The sequence below is a fragment of the Cibotium barometz genome, chromosome 17 (genome assembly GCF_041138505.1).
Source record: "Cibotium barometz isolate CiBa-2024 chromosome 17, ASM4113850v1, whole genome shotgun sequence".
Classification (NCBI taxonomy): domain Eukaryota; kingdom Viridiplantae; phylum Streptophyta; class Polypodiopsida; order Cyatheales; family Cibotiaceae; genus Cibotium; species Cibotium barometz.
Window position 1 is genome coordinate 46,094,428 of NC_141062.1, and position 26,123 is coordinate 46,120,550.

The window sequence follows — 26,123 nt, forward strand, 5'->3', positions numbered from 1 at the left end:
TGCAACTATGGTATATAATAATGGGGCTAAAGGGAAGCCGTCCCGTACTGAGCAAGAAATCTCAAACCGCTCTCCTCTATCACTCCAAGCGAGCACTCTACTGTGGGCATCACGATACATGCATGAAACTCCCTTGATCCATCTTTGAGAGAAGCCCATATGACTAAGAGTACCCTCAAGGAAGTCCCAGTGCACTCTATCATAGGCCTTCTCAAAATCCAAGAGCAGAATGGCTAAGGGCTGATTGCTAGCTTTAGCCCAATTGACGATCTCCCCAAATGAGAAAATGTTATCAAAGAGGCTCCTGCCATGTAAGAATCCATTCTGAGTATCATTAATGACATCCTACAAAATTGGCTACAATCTGATGCTCACTGCCTTAGCAAGAATCTTATATGCAGTCCCAAGTAAGGTGATAGATCTCCACTGGCCAATCAATGTCTTATCCCCACTCTTAGGAATAAGATAAATAAGCCCCTCAGTGAGAGAAGAAGGCAAAGAACCTATGTCCCACATCTTCTGGAGAGACGATGTGATCTGAGCCCCAATCTCATCCCAAAAAGTAATGAAAAAAACAAGGGAGAGGCCATCCTCCCCTAGACACTTACCATGAGGTAAGGCATCAAGAGCATGACTGAACTCCTGCATAGAAAAAGGGGCATCCAGAGCAGTACACATCTTCTCAATGATAAAATGTGGCAATGCATTCCAAACCTTCCTCTGTGCCCTGTGTCTCAAATCAAAGTGCGTCTTAGCACTAAGAAGCTAGCAATACAAATCAGTGGCAATCTGTCTAACCATAAGAGGATCTGAGTGAAGAGTGCCATGTGAATCCTCCAACTACCTGACACTATCTCTGGCATGTGCACAGTGTGTATCTACCGTGTGCTACATGCACACAAGACTAGCTTCGAGGTTTGGGGAAGCTTGGAGCCACGCAGGCTAATTGGCGAGCTGAGTTAGGGATAGACTAACAAGCGGGCACCCAAGTATAGATGGGCGGGTGTCACCAGCCTAGACATTTCCCAGTCTGAAAGGGGTCTGGTAGACTCCAGGATGTTTAAATATTTGGAGAGTACAAGCTTTGGGAATGGGAGATTATCCTAGAATACAAAGGACCACACTCCTAAAATGTAGGAGAGTTGCTATTTTTGGCCCGACTCCGATGGAAATTCTGTGCGGTACCTGCTATACCAGCCATCGTACCGGCTGTACCAACCACTGTACCTGCTGTACCAACCACCGTACCGGCTGTACCAACCATTGTACCTGCTGTACCAGCATTTGTACTTGTTGTACCTGCTGTACCAACCACTGTACTTATTGTACCAGCCATTGTACCTGTTGTACCGGCTGAATGGAGAGTTGTACTTGTTGTACCAGCTCTATTGCATGAAGACCCATGGTTTTTGGGGAAGAATCAGTACCCACACGGAGGTATATGGATTATATTGTTGGCTCGGCATTTCTACAACCTATGTTCCGGCTTGGTAGCCTTGTGTTAGGCTGTGTTATGGCATTTGTATAGGGATAATCCGGCATCTCCCGTGGGGAGAGTAAGGCCCTCAAAGCTTGTACATGATATTATTCTCCTTGGGTAATAAAATACTCCAAGGGGGGCATTCCGGCCTCTATGCGGTGTCACACGTGCAAGCTCCATTTTCAGCATTTGTGGATGTTTTGTCCAGCTTTATGTTCTATGCAAAGTGATGATGGATATGTGTTAAGGCTGTGGCCATGTTTAAGTGTTTTAACATGCATTGATGGTATCAACAAGTGTGAAAGGCCCTAGTCCCCCGGGCACCTGCCGCGAGTTACAGCGGGCGCCCAAGTGTGGACGCCCGATGACCAGCCGAGAGCCTATAAAAGGGTGGCCAAGGTTAGTCATTAGTTCATAGAGTCTCGCGTGTCTTTGTGAGAGCTCTATGGTCAGGAGTCTAGATCTAGTGCAGAAGTGCACCTGCTTTATGCAGCCGAGGCCTCTAGCAGTCTCGAGGCCCGCAAGGGTAGCTTCGTGGCGGTATGGGACGTCATGAGGTAGAGATTGGTCGGTACGTCCATCTAGTTAACTCAGCTCGTGACTCGGTGGGCACAACCAAGACTTGTGGGCTTGCCCACGACTGTCAAGGTTGGGAGGTGAGTCAAGCCTGCACCCCCTTCACATTTGGTTTGGTTTGTTTGCAGGTTTCGAGTCTTGTACCAAGAGCGTTCTACGAGGAGATCCTATGGGGATGTCACCAATTGGCCGACCATTTGGTCCATCTCCAGATTTGTGTTTTATTCACATGAGGCCAGGCCGGTGTCTCATGTGAAGGGGCCAGTATTTTGCATAACATGGACGGGAGCTAGACTGGTGCCACCCGTGTTAGCAGGATGGTGTTGTATGGACGGGAGCCAAACTGGTGCCACCCATGTGTTAGCAGGATGGTGTCGTATGGACTGGAGCCAAACTAGTGCCACCTGTGTATGACCTGGACTCTGTTCTATCCATGGGATTGTCACGCCATGGAAGGGCCAATATTTGTGCCGTGTCTTGCCTATGGGACTGTCACTCCATAGGGAGGCTCGTGCCTGGATCTGTCTTACCTATGGGACTGTCACTCCATAGGAAGACCGGGATTTATACTTTCTGTCGTGCCAACATTGTGCCCGACAGGAATGTCTAGTACTTGTTCCATGAACGGGAGATATGTCCATGATACTATTTGCACATGCATTCATGTTTGCATGTCTGGAACTGCTTTCGCGTGACTTGTATTCTTGTGTTTGCCTGCCTGACGTGCCACTTACTGAGCAAGGACGCCTGCCAGTGAGTCGTGAAGTTTGCTCTATCTTCTGACGAGTTTTGTTGCGTGTGAACAGGTGGTAAGTGTATTTCATTTGTTTATTTTATAGCATTATTTCTAACCTTTGTTTTTTTTTTGATAAGGTTGCAGGTTCACTCATTAATGAGTGGGCGGCCTCCTCAATATTTTATGGTGTCCTTTTGTAGGGTGGGCACCCACACATGGGCTATGGCGGGGAGAGAAGCCCTCCCTTAATCGTGTGTGGGGGTGGGTGCATGGCCACCTACCCACCCCCCCTTGGGAGCCTTCGAACTGGCCGCCCCCATGCAAAGGGTGGGTCGGCCAACTGTACGGGGGGCCCCTGGCGCCTCTCTCTCTCTTGCTCCCCATACTATCGGGCAGCTGGAGGCGACTCTTTCTCTCTACTCCGCAAGCGGTTGCAACAGACGACTCTTGCTCTCTACCCCACAAGCGGGCTGTAACAAGCGACACTCTCCCCCTTTCCATCGCTTGGCAACTAGGCGGGCAGCAGCTGCAGGCAACTCCCTCTCTTGCTGGCTGGCCGGCAGCAACCAGGCGGTTCTCTCTCTTGTTGGCTATTGAGCAGCAACAGCAGCCAGTTCAGGGCTTTCTCCCGTGCATGCACAACCGGTCAACAGCAGTCTGCAGCAGCCCATCTCTCCATCAAGCGTGAGCTCCAGTCAGGTGTGTGTGGCAGCCCGATTCAGACCCAAAACAGTCCCATATTCAGGTCTCTCAATACTTGATGCTGCATCCCGGGTATAGTACCACGAACTCACACATATTGGCCAGCTTATACTCTATTGATACCAAAGGTTTTTGCAAAGCTTATTGAAAGGGATTCAAGCAAAGGTCCTTGGTGTAAATTTTTCAAGGGATATTCACTGCTGCTAACACCTGTTCGGTGCAGGGTAGTCCAAGCTTTCGGAGAACCACGGTCTGTGGGTGCTGAGATCGGGAGAGCCAGGCGTTAGTACGGGAGCGCGTGTTTGTGCGTGGTCCTGGAACACCAGTGGGGCGCTCTCTGCGGATTCCAGTGAAGGCACGGGACCGTAGAGACTAGACTTCTTCAAGTGGTTCGCTCTACTTCGAACGTCCACTTCAAGACTATTGTTTGGTAACTGTATTCATTTCAGTTGTACATGGACATCATCTGGTTCATTGAACCCATGGAACATTGTACCTCTTAAATACTCCCAATAATATATTATATATATTGAGGGGGGGGTCGGCCCGTTCCGGCCCCAGTGCTGGTGTCCATTGATCTTTATTTCATTTCAGTTTTTTTCAGTTGTTATTGAGTTGTCCATTCATATTGTGATATTTTAGTTGTGCTATTACGCGCGTGTGTGTGTCCACCCACTTGACGGGATCGATTTCAGGGGATTTGACAGTGGTATCAGAGCAAGCCTCGAAAACGAGCAAGTCGGTAGGTAGAGGAAAAGAGGTCGAAGAAAAGGTATGAGTTTGAGAAAATTGCTGTTTTTCTGTTCATACTGCTGTTTTTTCAGATTCAACATGTTATTTTTACATCGTAGGAACCCGTGATGGGGTTGTGGTCTTGTATGGGTTGTTTGCTTTGCCAAAAGAAGGACCGGATGTGTGTTTTCAACTGTGTAAACACAGAGAGTAGTAGTAAAAGCCAGTCGGCTATGTTTTTGTCACAGAGAGAGAGAGAGAGAGAGAGAGAGAGAGAAGTAGCAAAGGCGTGGCTGTTCATGACTGTGTAACGCCTGAAGGCTGCGCACCTACATGTGTGAAGACGCCAACCGCAAGATCTCCACAAGATCTCCACACTAGACGTAAGCGGGCTGGTACACACAGGCTGGCGCACGTGGGCAGGCGGGTCTTGCACACGGGCTGGTACGCGCAAGCAGCAGCAATCGGCCAGGTGTACGCACAGGACAGCGCATGTGCGCCGGGTATAAACAAGCCCAGGTGCACTGGGTATAAAGAAGCGCAGGCAATCAAGTTCATGCGCAGGCGGCAGATCCTTGTCCACAGGCGGATGGGTGGCATGAAGATGGCGCAAGATTTAGCGAAAAGCAAACGCGTGGAGGTTTTTTTTTTAGCTTTCGTTTTTTTTTTTTTTAAACCCACGCCTTGTTTGTCTTTGCTTTCGTTTTTTGCTGAACCTTAGTGAAAGGGTTTAAAAAACCCAAGTATTGGTTTATAAGTGTTTTTTTTAAAGAAAAACAATAATATATATTTTTACCCCAAAAAAAAAAACAAACAAACAAACACACACACACACACACACACACACACACAAAAGCAAGAGCTAAGTAAGCTTTTGGGGAAGCCTATAAATTCCTCTCAAGGAGGCTTCTTGCCACACATCTCTTAAGCTCTCAAGCTCTCTAGCACTCTTCTTTGTGCAAGTTCAAACTTTTCTCTCATCTTGCCCTCTTCAAGATGTCGACCCAAGAATCCGAGTTGGAGCCCATTCCCGAACGTGAAGACCTGGCGACTACGGAAGCCACCGATTTTCGACAATTTTGTTTCAAAATCAGATTTCCAAGAGTTTAAAGTTGCTCTCGAAGGTTCTTCCTCGGAACGTCAAGCACAAGTCGCCGTGCAGATGCGCCACTACCCTATCTACTCTTTCGGATATGGATACTTTGGCATCTGCTTTAGGCCCCAATATTACTCCAGAACAGTTTGGGCGCGAGCAACGTCCCAACGAGATAGTGGACACTTGGCTACATAAGTGGCGAGTCCATTTTGAGTTTCATCCATATGACGATGGCAAAAAGATCCAATTAGCAGCAGGTTTCCTCTTAGGGAAAGCTTTGCTTTGGTGGAAAGAACTCAACCCTAAACCAACGACTTGGGCACAGTTCGAAGAAGTCTTCAAGAAAGAATTCCTCAAGAAAGAGGATAACTATGATATTGTTGCCCGGTTTGCTACTTTGACCATGACCTCGCTTATGAGGCCTACCTCTAGAAATTTTGAGACTTGCAGATGAAAGCTACAAAGATGGATTCTACTTCTCTTTTGGGTTTCTTCGTAGCCGGTTTACCCGACTCGTACCGTTTACACGTTAAAAACAACAAATGCAAAACTTTGGACGAGGCCATTCATTCCGCTCGTATCTATGATGATACAATGGTCTCTTCCAAATCTAAACCCGTGACCGTGCAGGGGAACAAGCACAAAAAAAAGTTCTCCACACCAATGGCTAGCACGATGGAAGGAAAGTCTTCAGACCAACATTCGAAGAATTCAACTTCCACCCCAACAAAGAAAAAACGTCTCCTTAAGGCTTTGAAGCTCAAGGAGGAGGGACGTTGCTTCATCAGGGAAGAAAAAAGAACATATGCGTAACGAGTGCCTGAAGCAAAAGGGTGCCAAGATTTTGATTTTGAGATTCGTTATCGAAAAGGGTCCATGAGTAGCGTCGCAAATGCGCTCAGTCGAATTAGAGAGGTGAATACTTTGTCGTTCACCGAGATTTCTACTGACTTATTTCAGTCATTGAGAGGGCTTTGCAAGACTTATAGTTATTTTGGTCCATTTTGGCAGAAGATCCAGGACGAGAGCTCATTGATTGACCAAGACTCAATGACTGAGCAGTCTACCATTCAGGTTGCAGGAGGTCAGTGGATAATTTGGAATGGTTTACTATTCCGTAATAATGACAAAATTTGTGTACCACAGATCTCGGACATTAGGTCCAAGATTCTTAAGAAGTGTCACGACGCCCCTTCTACTGGACACCCTGGGGTACACACGACATTATCGTTAGTGAAACACACTCTTTATTGGCCAAAGATGAAAGGGTATGTAGAAGATTATGTTCTCAAGTGTCAAGTTTGTCAAGCTGAACGCTTTAGACAGACTGGATTGTTGCATCCTTTGCAAATCCCAAGTAATAAATGGAAAAGTATTTCCATGGATTTTATTACTAGATTGCCAAGAACACGTCAAGGCCACGATTCTATTTGGGTTGTGGTGGATCGCTTGACAAAAATGGCTAGATTTTTACCGACAAGGAAGACCATTACAGCTACGCAATTAGACAGCAATTTATTGAGCAATTGTTTAGACTGTACGGGTTACCGTAGGACAGAGTAAGTGATAGGGACTCTAAGTTTACAAGCGACTTTTGGAGGCTTGTTTTTGAGAAGTTGGAAACAACTTTAAATTTGAGTTCCTCAGATCATCCTCAATCTGATGGCCAAACTGAAAGAGTGAATCAAATTTTGGAAGATATGCTTCGAGCCTATGTCTCCAAAAGACAGAGTCCATGGGAGGATTATCTTCCTATGTTAGAATTTGCATATAATAGTACTAAGCATATGAGTACAAGTTTTAGTCCTTTCATGCTTATGTATGGTTTTCAACCTCGATCACCTATTACAGTGGGATTTTCAGGACTTCAGCATGATGCAGCATGTAATTTTTTGCAAGATATGCAAGAAATGTTACAGGTTGTGAAAGGATCTACTAGAAGTAAGACCGAGACAGATTTTATTCTAATAGACATCATTCACCCGGAGAGTTCTCAGAAGGAACGATGGTGTATTTGCAAGTTCCCAAAGATTCTGAGACTTTACGGACAGGTCGATCTCCGAAATTATCCCCTAGATACTGTGGACCATTTCGTATTACACGACGGATTGGTTCAGTCGCATGTGAATTGGATTTGCCTTCTCATGTGAAAGTTCATCTTGTATTTCATGTCAGTAGACTTAAGGAAGTACTGGGTGGAACAAACCAGTTAGTTACTCCTCAAGAAATCATAGATGTCGAGGACATGACATTTGTTCCACACGAACCTGAAAAGATTCTTGGATTTCGTGAAAGACGATTGCGTAATACTCTTATCATAGAATACAAGATCAAGTGGAAGGATCGTGTTGAGGAGGACGCTATATGGGAGACATTGACTACCCTTCAGAGGAATTACCCTAGCTTTTTAGTGAGCTCTGGAGTGAGCTCTTAGAGGAAGGGGAGTATGTCATATGCACAGTGTATATCTACCGTGTCTACACACTTATGTGTGTTGGGTACTTAGCCCTAGGCTTTTTAGTACTCACTTGTACTTTAATTTCATATCATTATCGAGTACATCTTTTCCAGCACTCTCACATTTCTCTAAGCTTGAGGTTGAGTGTGTGTGTGTGTGTGTGTGTGCAGGCTAGCCTCCCTCCTACCCAACATTGGTATCAGATCTTGGTTAGGGTTAGGGTTAGGGTTAGGGTTAGGGTTTTCCCCGTGCTGCCCTTCAAAGCTTGAGCTTCAGCCTATTGGCATTAGGGTTTCGCCCTACAACCGCCCTGCCGCCGCCCTCAACTGCCTGTGCAGTCGCTTTCAGATCCACTGCCGCCGTTCACCACGAGATCTTCCGTCGTTGTGTGCTGCCGCCTTCAAATCCGCCATCAGCTGCCTTCAAATCTATGTTTTCCGCCTCAGATCTGCGCAGCCTGCGTTGACTATACCTGCGCCGCCTACATCGACTGGACGTGCGCCACCTCAGATCTACGCCGCCTGCGTCAACGGTTCCTGCGCCACCTCAGATCTGCGCCGCCCTATGCCGACTGTACCTACAGCCGCCGCCCTGCCTTGTGCGCCCAACTGTACCAACGCTGCCCTAAACCTGCCTGCCGATTTTGACCACCTGCAAACATTTTCCCACTTCAAAATCAATGAAATTGTCTCATTTTACCTGCTAAATTTTCGTGCAATTCAACATTAAGCCTAAATTTGCAGCTTTTGGTCCTTTTCCTTTTGATCTCACAGACATTACAGTACATTGTACTCAGTTTTGGGGATATTTTTGCAAAAATTGGCCAGATTTACAGGTTTGTCTAAGGGATTTATAGGTGCAAGTGCTTTACAGGAAGTCTACCCTGACATTTGGGCATTTTCTCAACAGAAATCGCAACATTGAGCAGATTTGTGTTAGCCAAATTTTAAGCTCACATTTGTGACATTGCTCCTTCCTGACATCGATTTGCATGAGATTTGTGCATTTATGTATGCAAAAATTGGGGATTTTGCAGCAATTGGCACTATTTGCATATCTATTGTAGACATTTGCAGACATTTTGGATATTAAAGGCACATTTACTTGTTATGGGGACATTTCCTCCAATTTGGTCTAATTGGCTACCTAAAAGTTAGGGCTTTTCTACATTGAGCCCATTTTTGGAGCATTCGACCAATTTACCTTTGATTTTGCTAAGATATGCGCACTTGCAGCTTTTACAGGTGTCAGTTGATCGTGTTTTTCACGGCACATGTATACATTTGTGGTTTGCTACAATATATGTATGCCATTGTGGACACTTTGCCTGATTTGCATCATCGTGCAGTACACTTGCAGATTTGGGACATGCATATGTATTTCTCGTGGTGAAGGAGTTCCCTTTCAATCCATTGATTATCCTGTTATTTATCTCCCGCATTCTTACGGTTTTGTTGGGCATTGCCTACTCGTGGTGACTTGTCAATTTGTTGTGATATCTTGGCCAACAGTAATAATGACCTCTTTGGAATGCTATCTCAAGAGGACAAGCTCAATGGGGATAACTACCCTATGTGGGCTTATATGATGCGTCATGTTTTGGTTGCCAAGAATGTATGGCTATATATGGATGGCACTAAGGAATGTCCTCTTGCACCTGCTCCAACGGAAGGTGAAGTGATTCCCGCTCACCCTCCTGCAGGTCCACCTCCTCGTATTCCTCCTACTCAGGAGCAGCGTACTTGGGATGCTAGGGATGCTCAGGCCATGCGTTGATTGCTCTCTCGTGCCGCAGGCATATCATTTTGCACATTCGTTGCTGCACCACTGCAAAGGGTGCTTGGGATACCTTGGTGGCGTTGTATTCAAGTCGCAATGAGGCTCGTGTAGCTTACCTTCAGGGCAAGCTTGAGACTGACCGCATGCTTGAAGGTGACTCTATCGATCAGTACCTTACGCATGTGAAAGACCTACGAGAGCAACTCATTAACATTGATGAGCGCTTGACAGATGGCTATCTTGTTTAGACAGTTTTGCGTAATTTGCCTGACTCTTATCAGACATTTGGCACCACTTTGCGGTTGTTGGCTGGCAATGCACCTAATGCGGTCACTTTTGACAACCTTGTGACTCTCTTGCTCAGGGAAGAGCAATCTCGTTTGAACAGAAACAACATGGTGTCTGCTGAGTCAGCAATGGCTGCTCCCTTTCGTGGGAATAGGATCTGGGCCTAAACCTAGCCCATCGGATCCTCCCAAGACAGAGAACAAGCCTGAAAAGAAAAAGCGCTGTAACTATTGCAGGAAACCAGGGCACACCATCGAGGAATGCAAGAAGCGTATTGAGAGTGAAAAAAAGAAGAAGTTGGCATCTTCTTCCACAGGTGCAGATCAGGCCAATTGGGCTACACATGTGTCAGCCTTGAGCCTTACATCTTCATTGCCTGCACAGATGTCTTTTGATGCCGTTGCTTTTTATGACTATGCTCTAAAGTCTGTACTCCATGGTATGCATTGTCTGGCAGATGCATTTCAGGGGGGGATTTTACTTACCCACATGCATTTCAGGGGGGGATTTTACCCACATGCAATTGGTGATGCCTCATGGTCACTTATGCTTGTTGACCCTTATGCTGGTCTATGCTAGACGCTTTCTCTTATGTGATGTCTACTGGAGATGCCTTTTATGTTGTTTTCCCTTGCAACAGGATTGTCTCTACAGTGTTGACATTGTCACTTTCTCACATGTGATGTTTACTGGGAGTGCCTTTTACACACTTGGCCAGTGTTGGCTTGCTCTCATGGTTTTAACATGTCACATGTATATTATTCATTGTGGGATTATGCATCTTTACACTTGCCATACATGCCACTGATCATGGCATCACTGAGAGTTTACCTATCGTCTCATAGCATTGGCTGATGCCCGCCTCGAGCCCCCACTTTTTCTCCCCATTTTCAGCTTCTCCCATTGCTGAATTTTTACTTTTATCAGCCCTACCATTAATGATTTTTCCTCATCGGATCCTACATTGATGAGTTTCCCTCTTGCAGTTTACATTGCATGTCTCACAGGCATGACTTCTAAATCCTGTTGCCTTTACACATACGTATATCAGCTTGGCATTTGGTACTTGCCTTCAGAGGGGTATTATGCAATGCCTCTTGATTTGATGCACTTGATGTCCACATGATCTTTGCCATGCATTTCTGGTGATGCATTTATGTACTACTGTGAGAGGGCTTGCTTCCTTTTTTCACCTCCCACCAGCCATAGTATGATGTATCTCCTATGGATGAAACTTTCTTTTTCTTGCAGAAAGCTGACTCCTATTCAGTATGAATAGAGCATACAAAATCACTGTTGTAAGCCGCTACAAAAAATCCTCATCCCAGAATGTAGGGTAATCTCAAACAACGGTGCCAAGCGAGTCTCGTGGGCCGCCCACCTCCCTCCTCCTCCACCCCCCCCCCCTTTTCCCTTCCCTTCAACTCATGGATCGTCCAGTGGACTACTACATAATGCATGACGCCTTTCTTCTTCTAATAAAAGAATCTATTCTTGTTTTTCTTTTTTCTTTTTTTCCGGGGGCGGGGGGGCGCACCTCTTCTTTCTTGTACTAATTATAGAAAAAGATAACCTTCTTTTCTATGAAACAATATTAGTAAACGGAAGAAAGCTCACAGCATAAATCAGAAAATCTATTTTGTTATGATGCGAGTTTATTGCTTGAAATAGACATTAGAAAGAAATGCTTAAATGGTTAGCTTACCAAGCAACTACTAGCCAACACGGGGGAATTCTTTATGGTATAAGGACCGGCAAGGTTTAGCACCCCAATGACAAAAAGCATCATATCAAGCGATGTCTCGCTTATGGTAATATCTACCTGCAAATATAATAGTGATTCTTAAATATGAATGAGTGGATCATTAGTTTGGACATTGTAGATGCTTATGATTTCAAGTGTGTGCATGGATAGGCCACTCATATGTACACGTTTTCATTACCCTTTTAAATCTTGAAAAAAAAGAAGCCGCCATTTTAGCTCTTTGATCTTCAGCCTGCGCAGGTGCTCGTACGCGGTAAAATATTTCGGTATCCACAGGTGGTATGATCATTGACCTGCAGATAGCCACAGAAGTTCAAGTAAGAAGCATAACTACCATCAAGATGTTGAAGCTTTAGTACGCTATCAACAATACATTCCATGACACCAACTAAATGGGCTTAACTTCTCAGATTAACAGGCCGAATAATTATTTATTTTCCAAGAAACAAAGACTTCTAATAAGTATGAGCAGTACATTACAGAACCACGGCCAAAGGCCCATCAAAGATCAGCTCAAGTTATAAGGTGTGTGGCTAGTCAGTATGGGAGTAGAAGAAAATATCCCATGACCTCATTCCCTAAGAAAGGCAGCGCACCTAGATTCTACAGAAATCCCCAGATGTTGCATATCAACTGAGCATAGACAATTTGGGTGTCATCACTAGCCTCTATGCGTCTGGCTCTTCAAATTTGCCATAATGTGATACTGGTAATGATGATATGATCTCCAAATAAGAATCCATCGCACCACAGAATAGTACAAACTGTAAATTTGGGACCTTTCCCAGAGTTCATCTATATATTTCCCCTCCATGAACCTGGAAGGCCAAGTCCATGTTCCTACCCTCATAGGAAACCCATAAACCAGATTGGGCTATGTAAGTAATAAAGAAACAAGTAACGCACACTATGTCTATCATCAATAACTGCGCAGCACAACGCCATATCATCTGTTAAGTCTCTACAACTTCAGAATCAATGCTAAACTGACTCAATAGCTGATGAGAATATAGCACATGATGGATCTGCACCCAGAACTACTCTCAGCTAGTTAGCCGGATGTTCACCATCCAAGAGATCTGCCTGCTCCTATAAGAAAGCCAAAGTCTAATGGCACGAGTATTCTCATAACTTTCACGATAAGGTCTGAGGGTAGGAATCCTCTGCATGGAGAGCCTGGCATGCTTGACCATATACTCAAAGAAGGGAAAGCTCCTCATAGGATTGTTAGCATCAATCCAATCCCACTCTAACGGGTCCCACTGAAGATAACCGATCAAGCAGCCATTGTACCGCCATAAACTAAACTTCAAGACTCAGGAGTAGGGTCAATGAACCACTATCTCCCCAAATGGCCTATTATCCTCACATGGTCCATAACAGCTCCAGGAAGTAGGTATTGGTCCATCTTAACTGAACAGGGTAGAAGATAGTGGATGCCCCATCTTAGCTTGAGAGAGTACCAAGCAACTCCAATCGGTTTTTCAAAAACCCACCTAGCAGGAAGAGGCAGGAGAAGAAGGAGGGGGATGGGGACTCAAAGTCTAATGGCATAAGTATTCTCATAACTTTCACGATAAGGTCTGAGTGTAGGAATCCTCTGCATGGAGAGCCTGGCATGCTTGACCGTATACTCAAAGAAGGGAAAGCTCCTCATAGGATTGTGAACATCAATCCAATCCCAGTCTCCCGGGTCCCACTGAAGATAACCGATCAAGCAGCCATTGTATAGCCATAAACTAAACTTCAAGACTTAGAAGCAGGGTCAATGTACCACTATCTCCCCAAATGGCCTACTATCCTCACATGGTCCATAACAGCTCCAGGAAGTAGGTATTGGTCCATCTTAGCTGAACAGGGTAGGCGATAGTGGATGCCCCATCTTAGCTTGAGAGAGTACCAAGCAACTCCGATCGGTTTTTCAAAAACCCACCTAGCAGGAAGAGGGGGGAGAAGAAGGCGGGGATGGAGGCTCATGATTCAGGCAAAAGTAATAGTCTGCATCTATCTGCTCTGGCTCTCATTAAGTGCTAGACTGAAGCATCTCTATGATGACTTTTCAAAACCTTCCAAGATGTAAGTGAAGAGGTAGGACCTCTCTCCCATCATGACCACTACACATAGCCAAATGCACCCAAAGATCAACCCGAATCATCCACGTGATGGGCTTCAGCCTTCCCAGATGGATGAGGATGATAACCCACATACATCAGCTTCCTCGTGTACTGTCATGATATGGAGATATAGATTTTTCACATGTATCGAGATATGTACTGCCATGATATAGAGAGATACAATTTTCACATGTCTCTAGATATGTACTGCCATGATACGGAGAGATGTATTTTTCACATGTATCCAGATATGCCTATTGTCATCATCATTGTCCATGCAGCTAGTTGTCTATGTTTTTTTTTTCATGATTGAGTTATCTCATGGAACTATTGTAACACTTTAGTCTACTCTCACAGACCCGCTGGGTGGTATTTTGAAGACGTATAATATAACTCTCTATCTTACTTTCTTTCTACCTCTGGAAAGGTCATGTTGCACCACGCTCTGACAATACATGATAAAAGAGGGAAGGGGCACAATCTATAATCTACCTCTAAATGAATCCAACATGTAGTATGCATTCGAATCACTCCCATTGTGAGGAATAAAAATAGTAGTTTGTAATATTGTATATGAGAAAATCCATCCACGCCTGCATCCCTACAAGAAACCTTCTTCCCACTAGCTTGCAAAGAAGTGCCTTGCATTGGATGGCCAGGTCAATAATACCTCCTCCCGCTTGGACGCAAGGGATGAAAAGAAACAGGCTGTTGCAATTTTCCTCAACCCTTGCACTGTTCTTAATGCCCCCTTCTTGCCCCCCCGCAGCTGTTCTTTGCAATATCAAGCTGTTCGGCCCTAGCCCTTGGCTGCCCCCGTGCTTCCTTCTCCCCATTGTGTTGTAACCCTCCTGCCCTTAAGCCCCCTCTTGCATGCCTGCGACCTCCACCTGCGGTTCGCAGCCTCCCCCCAAGATAGCACACTGTTTCTAGCCCCCCATTTTCCCCCCTCTAGCCATCCTTCACCTCTGACTCCGCTCCTTGGCCCTTTGCACTGTCCTTAATGCCCCCTCGCAGCTGTTCTTTGCAGTGTCCAGCTGCTGCCCCTCCTTTTCCCTCCTTTCGTGTGCCTCTTTCCTGTTTCTCTCTCTTCCCCCCACCTTATTTCCACCTGCTCCCTAGCTTAAGCTTGTTTTTTTCCCAAGGAAGCTATGAGCACCTAATGGTCTTCTCCCTTTTGGAGGACTCCGTGGTAGCCACTCCCTCTTCCCTTCCCTGACGGAGGCAATCCTCAATTGCCAATTTATCAAAGTGAACCTCCCACACTTTTACATATTGTTGGCTCCACAACTTTGAGCTGTAAGCTTGTCCGCAGAACACCTGCCCATGGTCAGATCTGCCACCTTCTACAAGCTGCCCTTGCTTGTGACCGAGGATGCATTGCAAACATCTATCTCTTCCGCAAGGGCTACATCCGGAACGAGTTCAACTCTACCTCCTCACATGTTAAGCCCTTGGCAGCGCCTCGGCATGCAACTCCCATCTGTACTTCGCCAAGTGGAGGCACAAGTTACAACTTCTCTTCGTATTGGTCATAAACCTAACCTTAGGAGTTAGCACTAATTTATAAGTGAGTGTGTACACACTTCATTAAGTTTTGGGTGACCAAAACTCACTTACAAATTATGACCAGCTCGGTGTTCACACACACTGATGTCCCGACTCCCGAGGTGGACATAACCCAATGTCCAGCGCCCAAACCTTATCCCCTTTGTACAAAGAGAGTAACCAGCCATGTGTCCACTCTAGCTTGCTCCACAAAGCACCTCCCTGCCACCTACACTGGACAACTCACCACCTCACTCCTCCTCCTCTCTCTAGAGATTGGCGCCTCCTTCATGAGGGCTGTTGGGCTGCATTTTCTGCACTTTCTCCTTCCCAACTCCATTTCCAAGCTTGCTAAGGTGTTTCTCAAGCTTCCAAGAGTGTTTCCGGATGCTAAGCACTCTCCTACACACTCTCAATGACTGAAATTCAGCAAAACAGCTCTCTTGATTGCTGTAATTTCTGGTCTTTTTGCTGAAAACCCTAATTTCAGCTCTCCTTTCTCAAGTTGAACCATAGGGGAAGCTTTCCCAAGGTTCCCTTCATCCTCTTGAAGACTTTTGCCGTGAAGAAATCCACGGACTTCCATCGTGAAGACTTTCGCTGTCATCGACTCTACTTGCAATTGGTAAGCTTTTATGCTTAAATATGGAAGCAAGTAACAGAAGGGAGGAACCGGATTACAAGATCACATACCCTGTGTAGTGTTCTCTTGTCCTACGTGCTCTCTTGCAGATTGTTGCTCCCTGTGTTGGTGGAACAATAGAGAGCAGATGGCAGGGAACATGGGCACTTGAGAGGGTAGTATTCTTGTCAATTCAGCAATTTACTTCTTGTATTTGAGCAAGTGTCCATCAAATCTTAGTGTATTTAAGTGTATTGATTAGCATTGTATTCAACCAAGTTGAATATGGGACACCAGAGCTAGCTAGCTAGAGTTTGTTGGGATAGCACCATAACCCCAAGGCTCACGGGTGATCTCCAGATAGGAGATTTATGATTGGTTGGTAAGCTAGCCAGCATATCCATGGGTTCCTTCAAATTTTATTCCTAATTTATCTTGAGTTTACGGTAGATCTTGGCCGGTTAGGTTAAGAACAGCCTTTGCAGCAACAGACACACAAACAAGGAAATCACTTGTGGAGTAGGATACCCAAAGCTGCACTGCCCAAACCAGAGGCTTTCATGCATATTGGGGGACTGTGCGAGAGAAACTCAGTACAACTTTTTGAACAGTTCAAAGGAGGATCACATTTATCAACTCAGCGAGCAGTAACACACCCCCTTGTTTTGTAGCTAGGAGTCTTTTCTAGTATAGGTGGCCCACTACAGGTTATCGGTATGCATTGGATGCCGATGGCGAACTTTCACTACACTCCATTGGGAAGTAAATGGAGGATTCACATGATCATTCATGATCTTTTGATGGATGCAGAGCTGCTTTCTTTAAGAGTGGCGGGACAGCAAGGCAAGCACTCCCCTCCACACATGATATGCAGTTCTTGGTGACTGGATGTTTGGTAGATGCCTCACTAGACTTGTTTTGGGTGATTGGGCAAGGATAGGTGGCCAAGGACATTTGAGTCCAATCTCTTCTTTGATTATGATGTAAAGAATGGATATAAGATCTAGCACAGGGCTTCCACTTTAGTTTCTACCAGGTGACCCATTGGGAGAATGATGACACTACTTGAGCCACACATGGGTTCTTTTGGAGGAGACTTTAGAGCTCTGGCAGAAGCAGGAAGATTACATTTATGTTTTGGCAAATCACACACATGGTAGATTGCCTATTTTTAACTAGAGGAGATCACTCACAGGTGCAGCCCTTGATTGTCTTAGCTCAACTTTTCTTTTGGCGGATAACACACATGGCAGATTGCCTATTTTTTACTGGAGATCACTCACAGATGCCCCCCTTGATTGTCTTACTTCACTACACATTCAGAGACAGCATTGCAATTGAGGATACACAAAGACCCATACAATATGGCAGAGGATACGGTCCATACATGTAGCATTATCAAAATGGGGTTCAAAAGCGGCTCAACATTCAGGACCTGAATGTTTTACAAGGGCGTCCCAGCAGATGGTACTCTGTATCCTACTCGTGGAGTAGCATGTAACACAACTAGCACAGTTCCCTGGTCTGCATTCAACCAAATCAAACTAATGGAGACAGCATGGGAGGTAATTGGAAACTTGGCAGATTTCAAGGGCCACAAGCACAAAGGCCATTGCAGTAAAACGTGCGTACTCTGGTTCACATGGTTTGATACAGTTCACAGTGATTCTGCTATGTGGACTGGAGGGTGGAGGACAAAATGATTGCTTTCATGAACGGTGTTAGTGGTGACAGCCCTTGTTCCTGCCAACCTCGGCCACAGGGATTGCATGACAATATTATCCTCGTCACAAGATTCCCTGCGTGCTTTGTTTCAGTAGTCGTCCTCTTTGAGGTGACTTTTAATTCTTGGATTTTTTGTGATACATGATAAGTAGTCTGCTGTATTGGGAAAAACATCCACCTCTCACGGACCTGATATGTTTTTTTGGGGAGACAAGAAGTTTGTTGCATGCCTTCGTTAGTCTGCTCCCTCCACAAACTGTTTACTGGGTTTCCAATTTAAAACATTTGATTGTTCTCTACTTCAAAGAAGCATCTTAGTTGGGAATCTTTATTTAGTGGTTAAATGTACAAGATTCGTTTGCCTAGCTTCTAGGAAAAAAATGGTATGACGGCTTGTATACGTGAATCTCAGTTGAAAACATACCATTTATCTACATGAGCTTCCAAGTATTCAAATATGATCTTGCACTCCCCCATCAGCCTGATCTTACATGGCTGTATGTGCATCACAGCTCCAGCATCCTCCAGGCATCCTCTTAGCAATGGAAGCAGATGCTTTCCGCCTCCTGTTTCATGTAACAAGGTGAAAACGATTCTTCCCACCTTTACCTCCACCTTCGGAACAGCAACCAACACACTGAGAGGGGGATCTTCTGATTCCTGAGCATTTTCCTTTGAGGTATGCATCTCCACTTGAGCAAAGGTGGTGTCTATTGCACCAGCTGATCCCAATACTTTGAATTTAAAAGGGCTTCCAGGTTTCTTAACCATCATTGGACCTCCACTATCTAAGGTCAATCCCTGTTTGCTCTTTTGATTTACAAGATAAACCAAATTGCTGTACAGATCACCATAAAGATCAATGTCCCTGTCCTCTTCCTTTGCCGAATACTTGTATGGGAGGGTTTGCCAAAGCTCCCATGACCCATCACGTGTGCTTGATATATCAGCTAATCCAGATCCAGGGCGATAGTGAACACGGAAAGGCTCACCATCAGCATTCTTTGCACCCACAGATAGTAAGGAGAACCACAACTGTGAGGAATCTCGACGACGCTTCTGATACTTAACCTGGAAAACAAAACGCACTGATGAGATCACCCATTTCTCTAAAATGTATATACAAAAGGAAAACAAACTAAACAGAATTCGATGAGTTCTAAAAAGGAAAAACTGATCCCTGAAGGATGTAAAACCGTACTAGAAAATGTTAAAAAACCCCAAAAAAAAAAATGAACCAGTGTGGCAGTCTGCAACCTTGAAAAGAGCCCTGTCACCTACAAGACTATAGTGCAACACCCCAATCAAGCGATAATTTTTATCCGCCTTTTCCACCGCCATGTACAAATGCTCATGTACATCTTTCACAGCTACAATAGAACCTATTCTCACCAGAAATCAGAACACATTAAACCATTTGATCAGAAGTTGATAGCTCATCAAGTCACAATGAGGAATTAGTATAGAGTCACGACTTTTCAACTTACCATCCGGGACCTCATATCCATGATCCGACAATTGTTCTGGATGTGTTACGTGTGTATTTCTTGATGACTTTATGGGATCGTTTCTGGTATGTGTAGATAAGCCAGATAAAGATGAAAAAAGCGCCAACAGTATCTGTAACAGTGCAAGTAGGTGTTACTTTAGCTGTCAAGAGAGCTAAGATACAGTACCAGACTGCACTAAACAGTGAATTAATATAAGATAGTACTCATTTGAAACATAATTAGTGCGACTCCTTTACTTTTTTTAATAATAAAAAGTTAATCGAATTCATGCTGCCTCCTCGGCACATCGTGGTACGATAGCTGCTTGGACGACAGCTATCGTGGTATGATAGCTGCTTGGACAAGGGCCTGCTGACAGTGAAAATCCAAAGTTTGATATTTTTTGAGCAGTACCTGTATCTCAGACATGGTTATTCCAACATCGATGCCAAGGAAAGACCAATAGCCCTTCCAGCCATCAGACCATGCAGACTGACCCGGATAACCTGAGTTATTTTCAAGCCTACAGGAGATTCTTAAGTTCTCTACAATGTAGTCATTCATCCTTTCCATGCCTACTCCTTTCATCTTACTTGAAGGTAGTAGCTCCTGACTACTTTCCAGTGCTGAATGCTTGCTTTTGGCAATGCTTACCCCTGATTTACCAAAGTGAGAGAGGCCTCTCAAAGGATTCGAAGAATCACCCAAGTCTTTTGGAACCTCCACAATACCAAGCCCTGCAGCCAACATGGAGCTGGAACCAAATTTAGGGATATGACTTATTTGATTACCCTTTACTGGTCTTGAGTATTGCCCTGCTGAAAATTGCAGACTGCATATCGAGAGTTGAGTGGTTTCAAAATACACAGCTTGCCCTTTTACACTTCCCTCAAGTTTTGTTATTGCATCCACCTCTAAAAGCAAACCTGCCGGCTCTGCAATGATTACAAGATGCCAGTCTCAGCTGCATATGATGCTCATACAAGTATAGTGGCATGAATTGAACAACTTGATTTTGTACCTTCGCTTGCAGATGCAGGATTGGTATGTGCCAATAGTAAACACATCCCTAAAAGCTCCATAGAGAAGCCTCGTGTCAACCATGGAAAACTTTTGAAGTGTTTTTCTCGTTCATCCATGCATGATTCGATTGGAGCTGAGTAAAGGCATTGCTGTTTTAATTGCTCATTTTGAGCATATTGCAGAGGCAATGACGATGACCTTCCAAGCCTGGGTGGTGCAGATGGAGAGCTTTCATGCATTAAGCCTTGATTTGTAGCTGATGGGGATACAATTTTCCTCGTAACACCCTCAATTAGAACATTTTTAAGAGAGAATATGTTCCTGCTTTCTTGTAAAAGTATTGACAAAGCTTTTGTGTGCAGAACAAGCATACCACCCTGCAAACAAGTTATAAAAACTATGTAAGGTTCCTCCAACTACACCTAAGCCAATTCATCACACCTACTAGTACATAAACTTTCATATGATTCTAAATATCCAAGCTTACAAATTCAGACAAATCTACAAAATTGAAATAACAGTCACGACTCCTCTAAAAAGAAAATGGAACTTAAGCATATCAACCCTCAACCTTAAAGCTTAACAATAATCAGCTTCAAATGCACAAAGATCCCCTAATCCCCTTGTTTTTTGTTGATCATCTTATAAAATATTGCCATGCACAAGTATCAAACTGACTTAACTTTTAGAGACAAGTTCTGATGAGAATATTGATAGCTTTTGTATGCAGCACAAGCACACAACTCTCCAACGCTCTTGCATAAAGGCAAAATGTTGCTGTCATGATATGATGCTCACTTGTTTTTGGCTGCTCCAACCAGAAAATTTTTCTAAGCATGTGGCTGATTCAGTCACAAGAAACATTTTGAGGTTTTTGGTTTTTTGACATTTTGTTTCAAAACGTTTCATCCCCCGGCAAACCACCCGAAAAAAAAAAAAGCAAGGCTTCATTTTTTGCAAGGAAATTAGCTTCTATTAAGTGTGACCTGATCCCCAAAAAAGAGAGAGAGAGAGAGAGAGAGAGAGAGAGAGAGAGAGATGAAGTCTCATACAAAATCATGTGAAAAACAAGTGAGGCTGTCAAACCAATCCGGGAGTGGAAATGCCATGAAGGCCTTGTGAAGGAAGCTCTCTTCGCTACTATGGCACGTGAGAAGCCCTAAATCCTACCCCAGGGTGTGTACAATATCCTGCCAAATTACTACGAGTGGCTGAGAAGCAAAAATCTTTGTCCCATCTAGAGCTTGTTGTGCATTTGGATCTCCAATAAGACTAGCAATGTTATCCAAGGGTCGGAGAGGTAGCTCCTCAAGGCGTCAAAAAGGCATGCTTGGGGACGTGAGTGGTGCGAGGAAGAGTGTGGTTCACCCATTGACACCATGAAGTCACCTGGATGGGCTGGTAAGCAGGCTAGACAGTCATCGGCTTCATGAGCTTGGAAACTGTTTCACGGGGAAGCAGCTTCAAGTGGAGGAGTTCCTCCAAAACCCGCTCCTCGTGATTGCTTGAACGGAAGGTTCTGGAGAAGGCATCACACAGGACTGTCCAGTTGGCAAAATGGTTCACCGGAAACCAAGTGAACAATTTGTCAACCGACTCTTTTCAGTGGACTTGATGACCCAACCCAAGTGCGCGTATTGGCATGTGACACTAGGCTCAGAACTCCTTGTTGTTGAGAGTCCCTCGTTGGATCGCCAAATTTTTAGCATACTTGTAGCAAACCTTGCTGCCTGGCACACTAGGGATGTGACATTGGACAGTGTCACGGGTTCACTCTATGGCAGTATGACTCCAAGAGTTACTACAAACGTGCGGCTACACTGTCGTGCTTCACTACACACTCACACAACTCTAACAAGGCACCGTGCTTATGGTGTACCCAAGACTAGACAACAAAAACTAGCAATTGGCAAGATGCCAATTCAATACAACACTTGGAAGGAAAGAGAGACACACAGTACACAAACAATGAAGAATAAGAACAATTGCATTCATTCACTAAAATTGATTGATCCTCGACAATCCCAAGATTGCTCTTTCATACAAGTGGTCCATCCCCGGGGTGAGTAGGTGCGCCGTTTGGGCCATAAAAGTGCCCAGCATTGAATGAGAAGTGTGATTTTGGTGCAACCTACTACTAATTGCCAATATTAGGGGAGTGCCACCCACTTGCTCTTGGTGTGCAAGTGACAGTCCTCCAAGGTAAGAGACCTAGTAAATGCCATGGAGCGCATGTAGCCGATGAAGAGGTTGGTTATAGATAGATACTTCCATCAACGGATCACCAACTTGGAGTGCTACTTGTCGCGTTCCCTGACAATTGGACGGCCGGTATTTGTCAATTGGACACTTGTCGGCTGGACATCGGGCAATCTGACAGGCTATAGCAGTATTAATTAAGTGATGAATTGCAGTGTGATTTTACTGCTATGTAGCACTCACTACTGCTAAATAGCATTACTAGAAGTTATGTGGCAATGTAGTATTATTGCTATGTAGCACTACTATATAGCACTATGAGGTGCTTCCTAGCAGTGTGCAATACAACATTCAATTTTGCTATGTACCAAGATCACATTGCTATCAAGGATTGAAAACTCCTTTACAGCAGCTTTTAGTGCATCATATCATTGTGATGGTGTGTTTCACCACTTCTGGAGGAATTTCCTTTATGTCAATGTATTTCCAGCAAGAGAACATATCCTAAAATTCCTTGAGCAAGGCTATCGATTCTCCTCTTGCTCAGGTGTGACATATTTGGCAATGAACATGGGCTTTGGTTCTTCACAAGGGCTAGCAAGATTTATTTCCTTGGCCTTGGTGGAGCCGTCATATAAAGCATGTGGCTCTCCATCTGAGCTTCTTTGAGCTTTCTTCTCGCCATGTATCACTCTGTCCCTGATGTTGTAGGACTTAAAGTACTCGGGCACTTGCCTCATATCTTCCTCTTCAGGCTCGACAAGCTCTTTGATTTTTGCTTCCTTCTTTGCCTCAACCTTGACCTTAGTGAGCTTTCATCTGGCAGCTCGGCAAAGCTTGGCTTGCTCAAGGCCCATACACTCCTTGTCACTTTTATAGACCATTGACTTGGTCTCAATCGTGACCTTATTTAGGTCAGCTAAATAGCACCTATAACACTCCTTTGTACCACTTTATTCTGCTATATAGCAGTTTAAAGTATTGTCTTGCAGTAATCACTGCTATGTAGCAGTTTAAAGTGCTATCTAGAAGTAATCACTACTATATAGCAGTGACCACTCCTATTAAGTGGTCATCACCTTGCTTCATAGTAGTGATCACTGCTAGATAGCAATCAAAAATGATGTATATCAATCATGAAATAGCTATATAGTAGTGATAGCAGTGATCACTACTACATAGAAATGATAGAAGTAAACATTGCTACATAATGTAGTCCTATATAGCAATGATCACAGCTACGTAGCAGTGTTCACTGCTATAACTCCTATGTAGCAGTGATCATTGCTACATAGCAATCATATCACTGATAGCAGTAAACACTGCTATATAGCAATGATCACTACTATATAGCAATCATTACTGCTATTTAGCAATGACCATTTCTATATAACAGTAATGGCTGCTTTATAGCATTGATAGCAGTGATCACTGCTAAATAGTAATGCGATAACTGCTATATAGCAGTTTTCCCTGTTATCTAGCAGTAATCAGTACTGTAAAGCGGTCACAACCTTGATTCATAAGACTAATTACTGATAATAGTAATCAGTGCTAAAAAGCAGTGTGATCTTACTGCTATGTTGTACTGATGATTGCTATGTAACAGTCGTTACTGGTAGATAGCAATGATCCCTCTGCTATGTAGCACTTATGCCTGCTATATAGCAGTAAATAGTGATGCATAGTAGTGTGATTTTACTACTTTGTTGCACTGAATAATGGCACTCTATACTGTGTAGCACTCTGCTATATAGCACTCAAATACGGCTTTATAGCATTATCTGCATATGCATAGCATCTCCATTTTCTGCTTTGTTGCACTCAGTACTGCTATATAGTAGTATTAGGTGCTAGATAGCAGTGTCATCATTGTAAAATGGCACTAAATACTGATGTGTATAGTGAGGACATTGCTATGAAGCACTCAATACTACTATGTAGTAGTATTACGTGCTATATAGCAATGTGGTTTTTCTGCTATTGAACACTTAATATTGCTATATAGCAGTATTGAGTGCTATATAGCAATGTAAGAGGTACTATATAGCAGTATTCAATGCTACATAGCAATATGAGCACACTACTGTATAGCAGTTATTAGTGCCAAGCAGTGTGATTTCCAAATATTTGTGCAATTGTAACTGCCTCATGTATCTGATGCGAATTATTTGTTTATGTTATGGTAGGCTTTGTAGAAGCAGAAAGAGAAGTTGTTTAAAAACTTGAGACTTTGTTACTACAGAAAAATGTATGCATCCTTTCATGGTTCACCCTACCCCACCAGTGATCGGTGATGGGTTGGTTGATGTAGTCCAAACAGGTAACTACACTAACTGTTCAGCATGTGGATACTCCTTTGCTGCAGAAGTTGTGGAAGCCTTTTCTTTGCCATGCTACCACATGTATCATTTTCTGTGCTTTGCCCATGTGGATGCACAGACAGTCCCTGAGAGCACCAAGGCCATGCTTGTCCTCAACACCCAAACCAAAAATATATCTAGAGGCACTGGTAAGTTTTGAAGCTTGTTTGTGCAAATAGTTATGTGTGATCTTAGTGGCTCATCATTCCTAACTACTGTTATTTTCATGTGTAGACTCAACCCGGCCCATATATTCAATGTTTTCATCAGGTGGACAAGTGTCACATGCATAGATGTGACATACTTAACCCTCTATTTTGGCTATGAATTATATATATATATATATATATATATACCTAGATGAATCCAGGAACATGCCCAAATTCACCTTTTAGGAACGTGCATGTTATATACTCATGGTAGTCAACCCACAAGACTATATAACTATCAACTCCATTATGCATAGTATGGACTAGATACTACGACATCCCCATTAACATCATCAGTGCCCAATAGTGGATGTAGAACTCTGTATCAAGATATGCTCTCACACACGCACTCCACACACACACACACACACACACACACATAAGAGCATATATTCACACAAAGGCCTTCGTACTAAGGAGCCTTTTTCAGCATTAACCAGTGTGTTTATGGGATTTCCGGTATGTTGTTGTCCAAGGATCTAGCCAACACCAGTCGGATACTGGTAGGGGCAGTTCCATGAACCTATAAATAGGCAAGTGCAGTTCATTGTGTTTCCATCTGATCCCTCATAGGTGGGACAGCTCATAGGCATAGGAGATTCCTTTTGGAGGCCATATTGGCTATGATCTATGAAAAGATTGATAGATATATATAGAAAATACTATTATGGCAACATCTCTCTCTCTTTTCTTTGTTCATCTTTGCGTTTTGCACAGTTCTTAATACAGGCAGTTCTTCCACATGTTACGTTGTTATCCGAGCCTAGTGTAAGTCCTAGAGGTAAAACGCACAAAACAAAGGTGACTGTTTTTGGTCCAGACAAGAAAAAGCGGCCAAATGGTTCTTCAACATTCAAGTATCTCGGTGGTGCAAGAATGAGGGCAGCCATGGGGTATAGAGGACCCCGGTGGGTATCATGGGGTACGAAGCCCCCAAATGCTGAGCCCAGAAACCATGGTACAACGATGAGGGGAGGAACAAGGGGTTGTAGGTTTTCCAGAAGGGCCCAAGAAAGGTGCAAGTATTCGACTCAAGGAGGGGACAAGAAGAACAAGTGCACGTTTCTCAACGCAAAAAAAGAGCATTAGAGATTGGAGCAATACAAGGTTGCGACAGAAGGTTTTCAAGACAAGCTCCAAGTGGTCAAGAATGCCTCAAGTTTTAGAAGCAGGATGCCAACATGGAGTAAAGGGATGATGTCACTCATCCAAGATCAC

General features: G+C 44.1%; 1 protein-coding gene across 1 annotated transcript in view; it reads right to left on the bottom strand.

The window, feature by feature from the left end:
- The window catches only part of LOC147630074 (uncharacterized), a 70,690-nt gene that overhangs the window by 17,566 nt on the left and 27,001 nt on the right, over nt 1–26,123 (bottom strand). The window contains exons 6-12 of the mRNA XM_086811697.1: nt 20,133–20,511; nt 19,526–20,046; nt 19,109–19,241; nt 18,879–19,003; nt 18,046–18,692; nt 11,791–11,905; nt 11,553–11,669 (exon numbers count right to left, since the gene is read on the bottom strand). Coding sequence (XP_086667823.1) covers nt 11,553–11,669; nt 11,791–11,905; nt 18,046–18,692; nt 18,879–19,003; nt 19,109–19,241; nt 19,526–20,046; nt 20,133–20,511 — 2,037 coding nt within the window. The remainder of the gene's footprint in view (nt 1–11,552; nt 11,670–11,790; nt 11,906–18,045; nt 18,693–18,878; nt 19,004–19,108; nt 19,242–19,525; nt 20,047–20,132; nt 20,512–26,123) is intronic.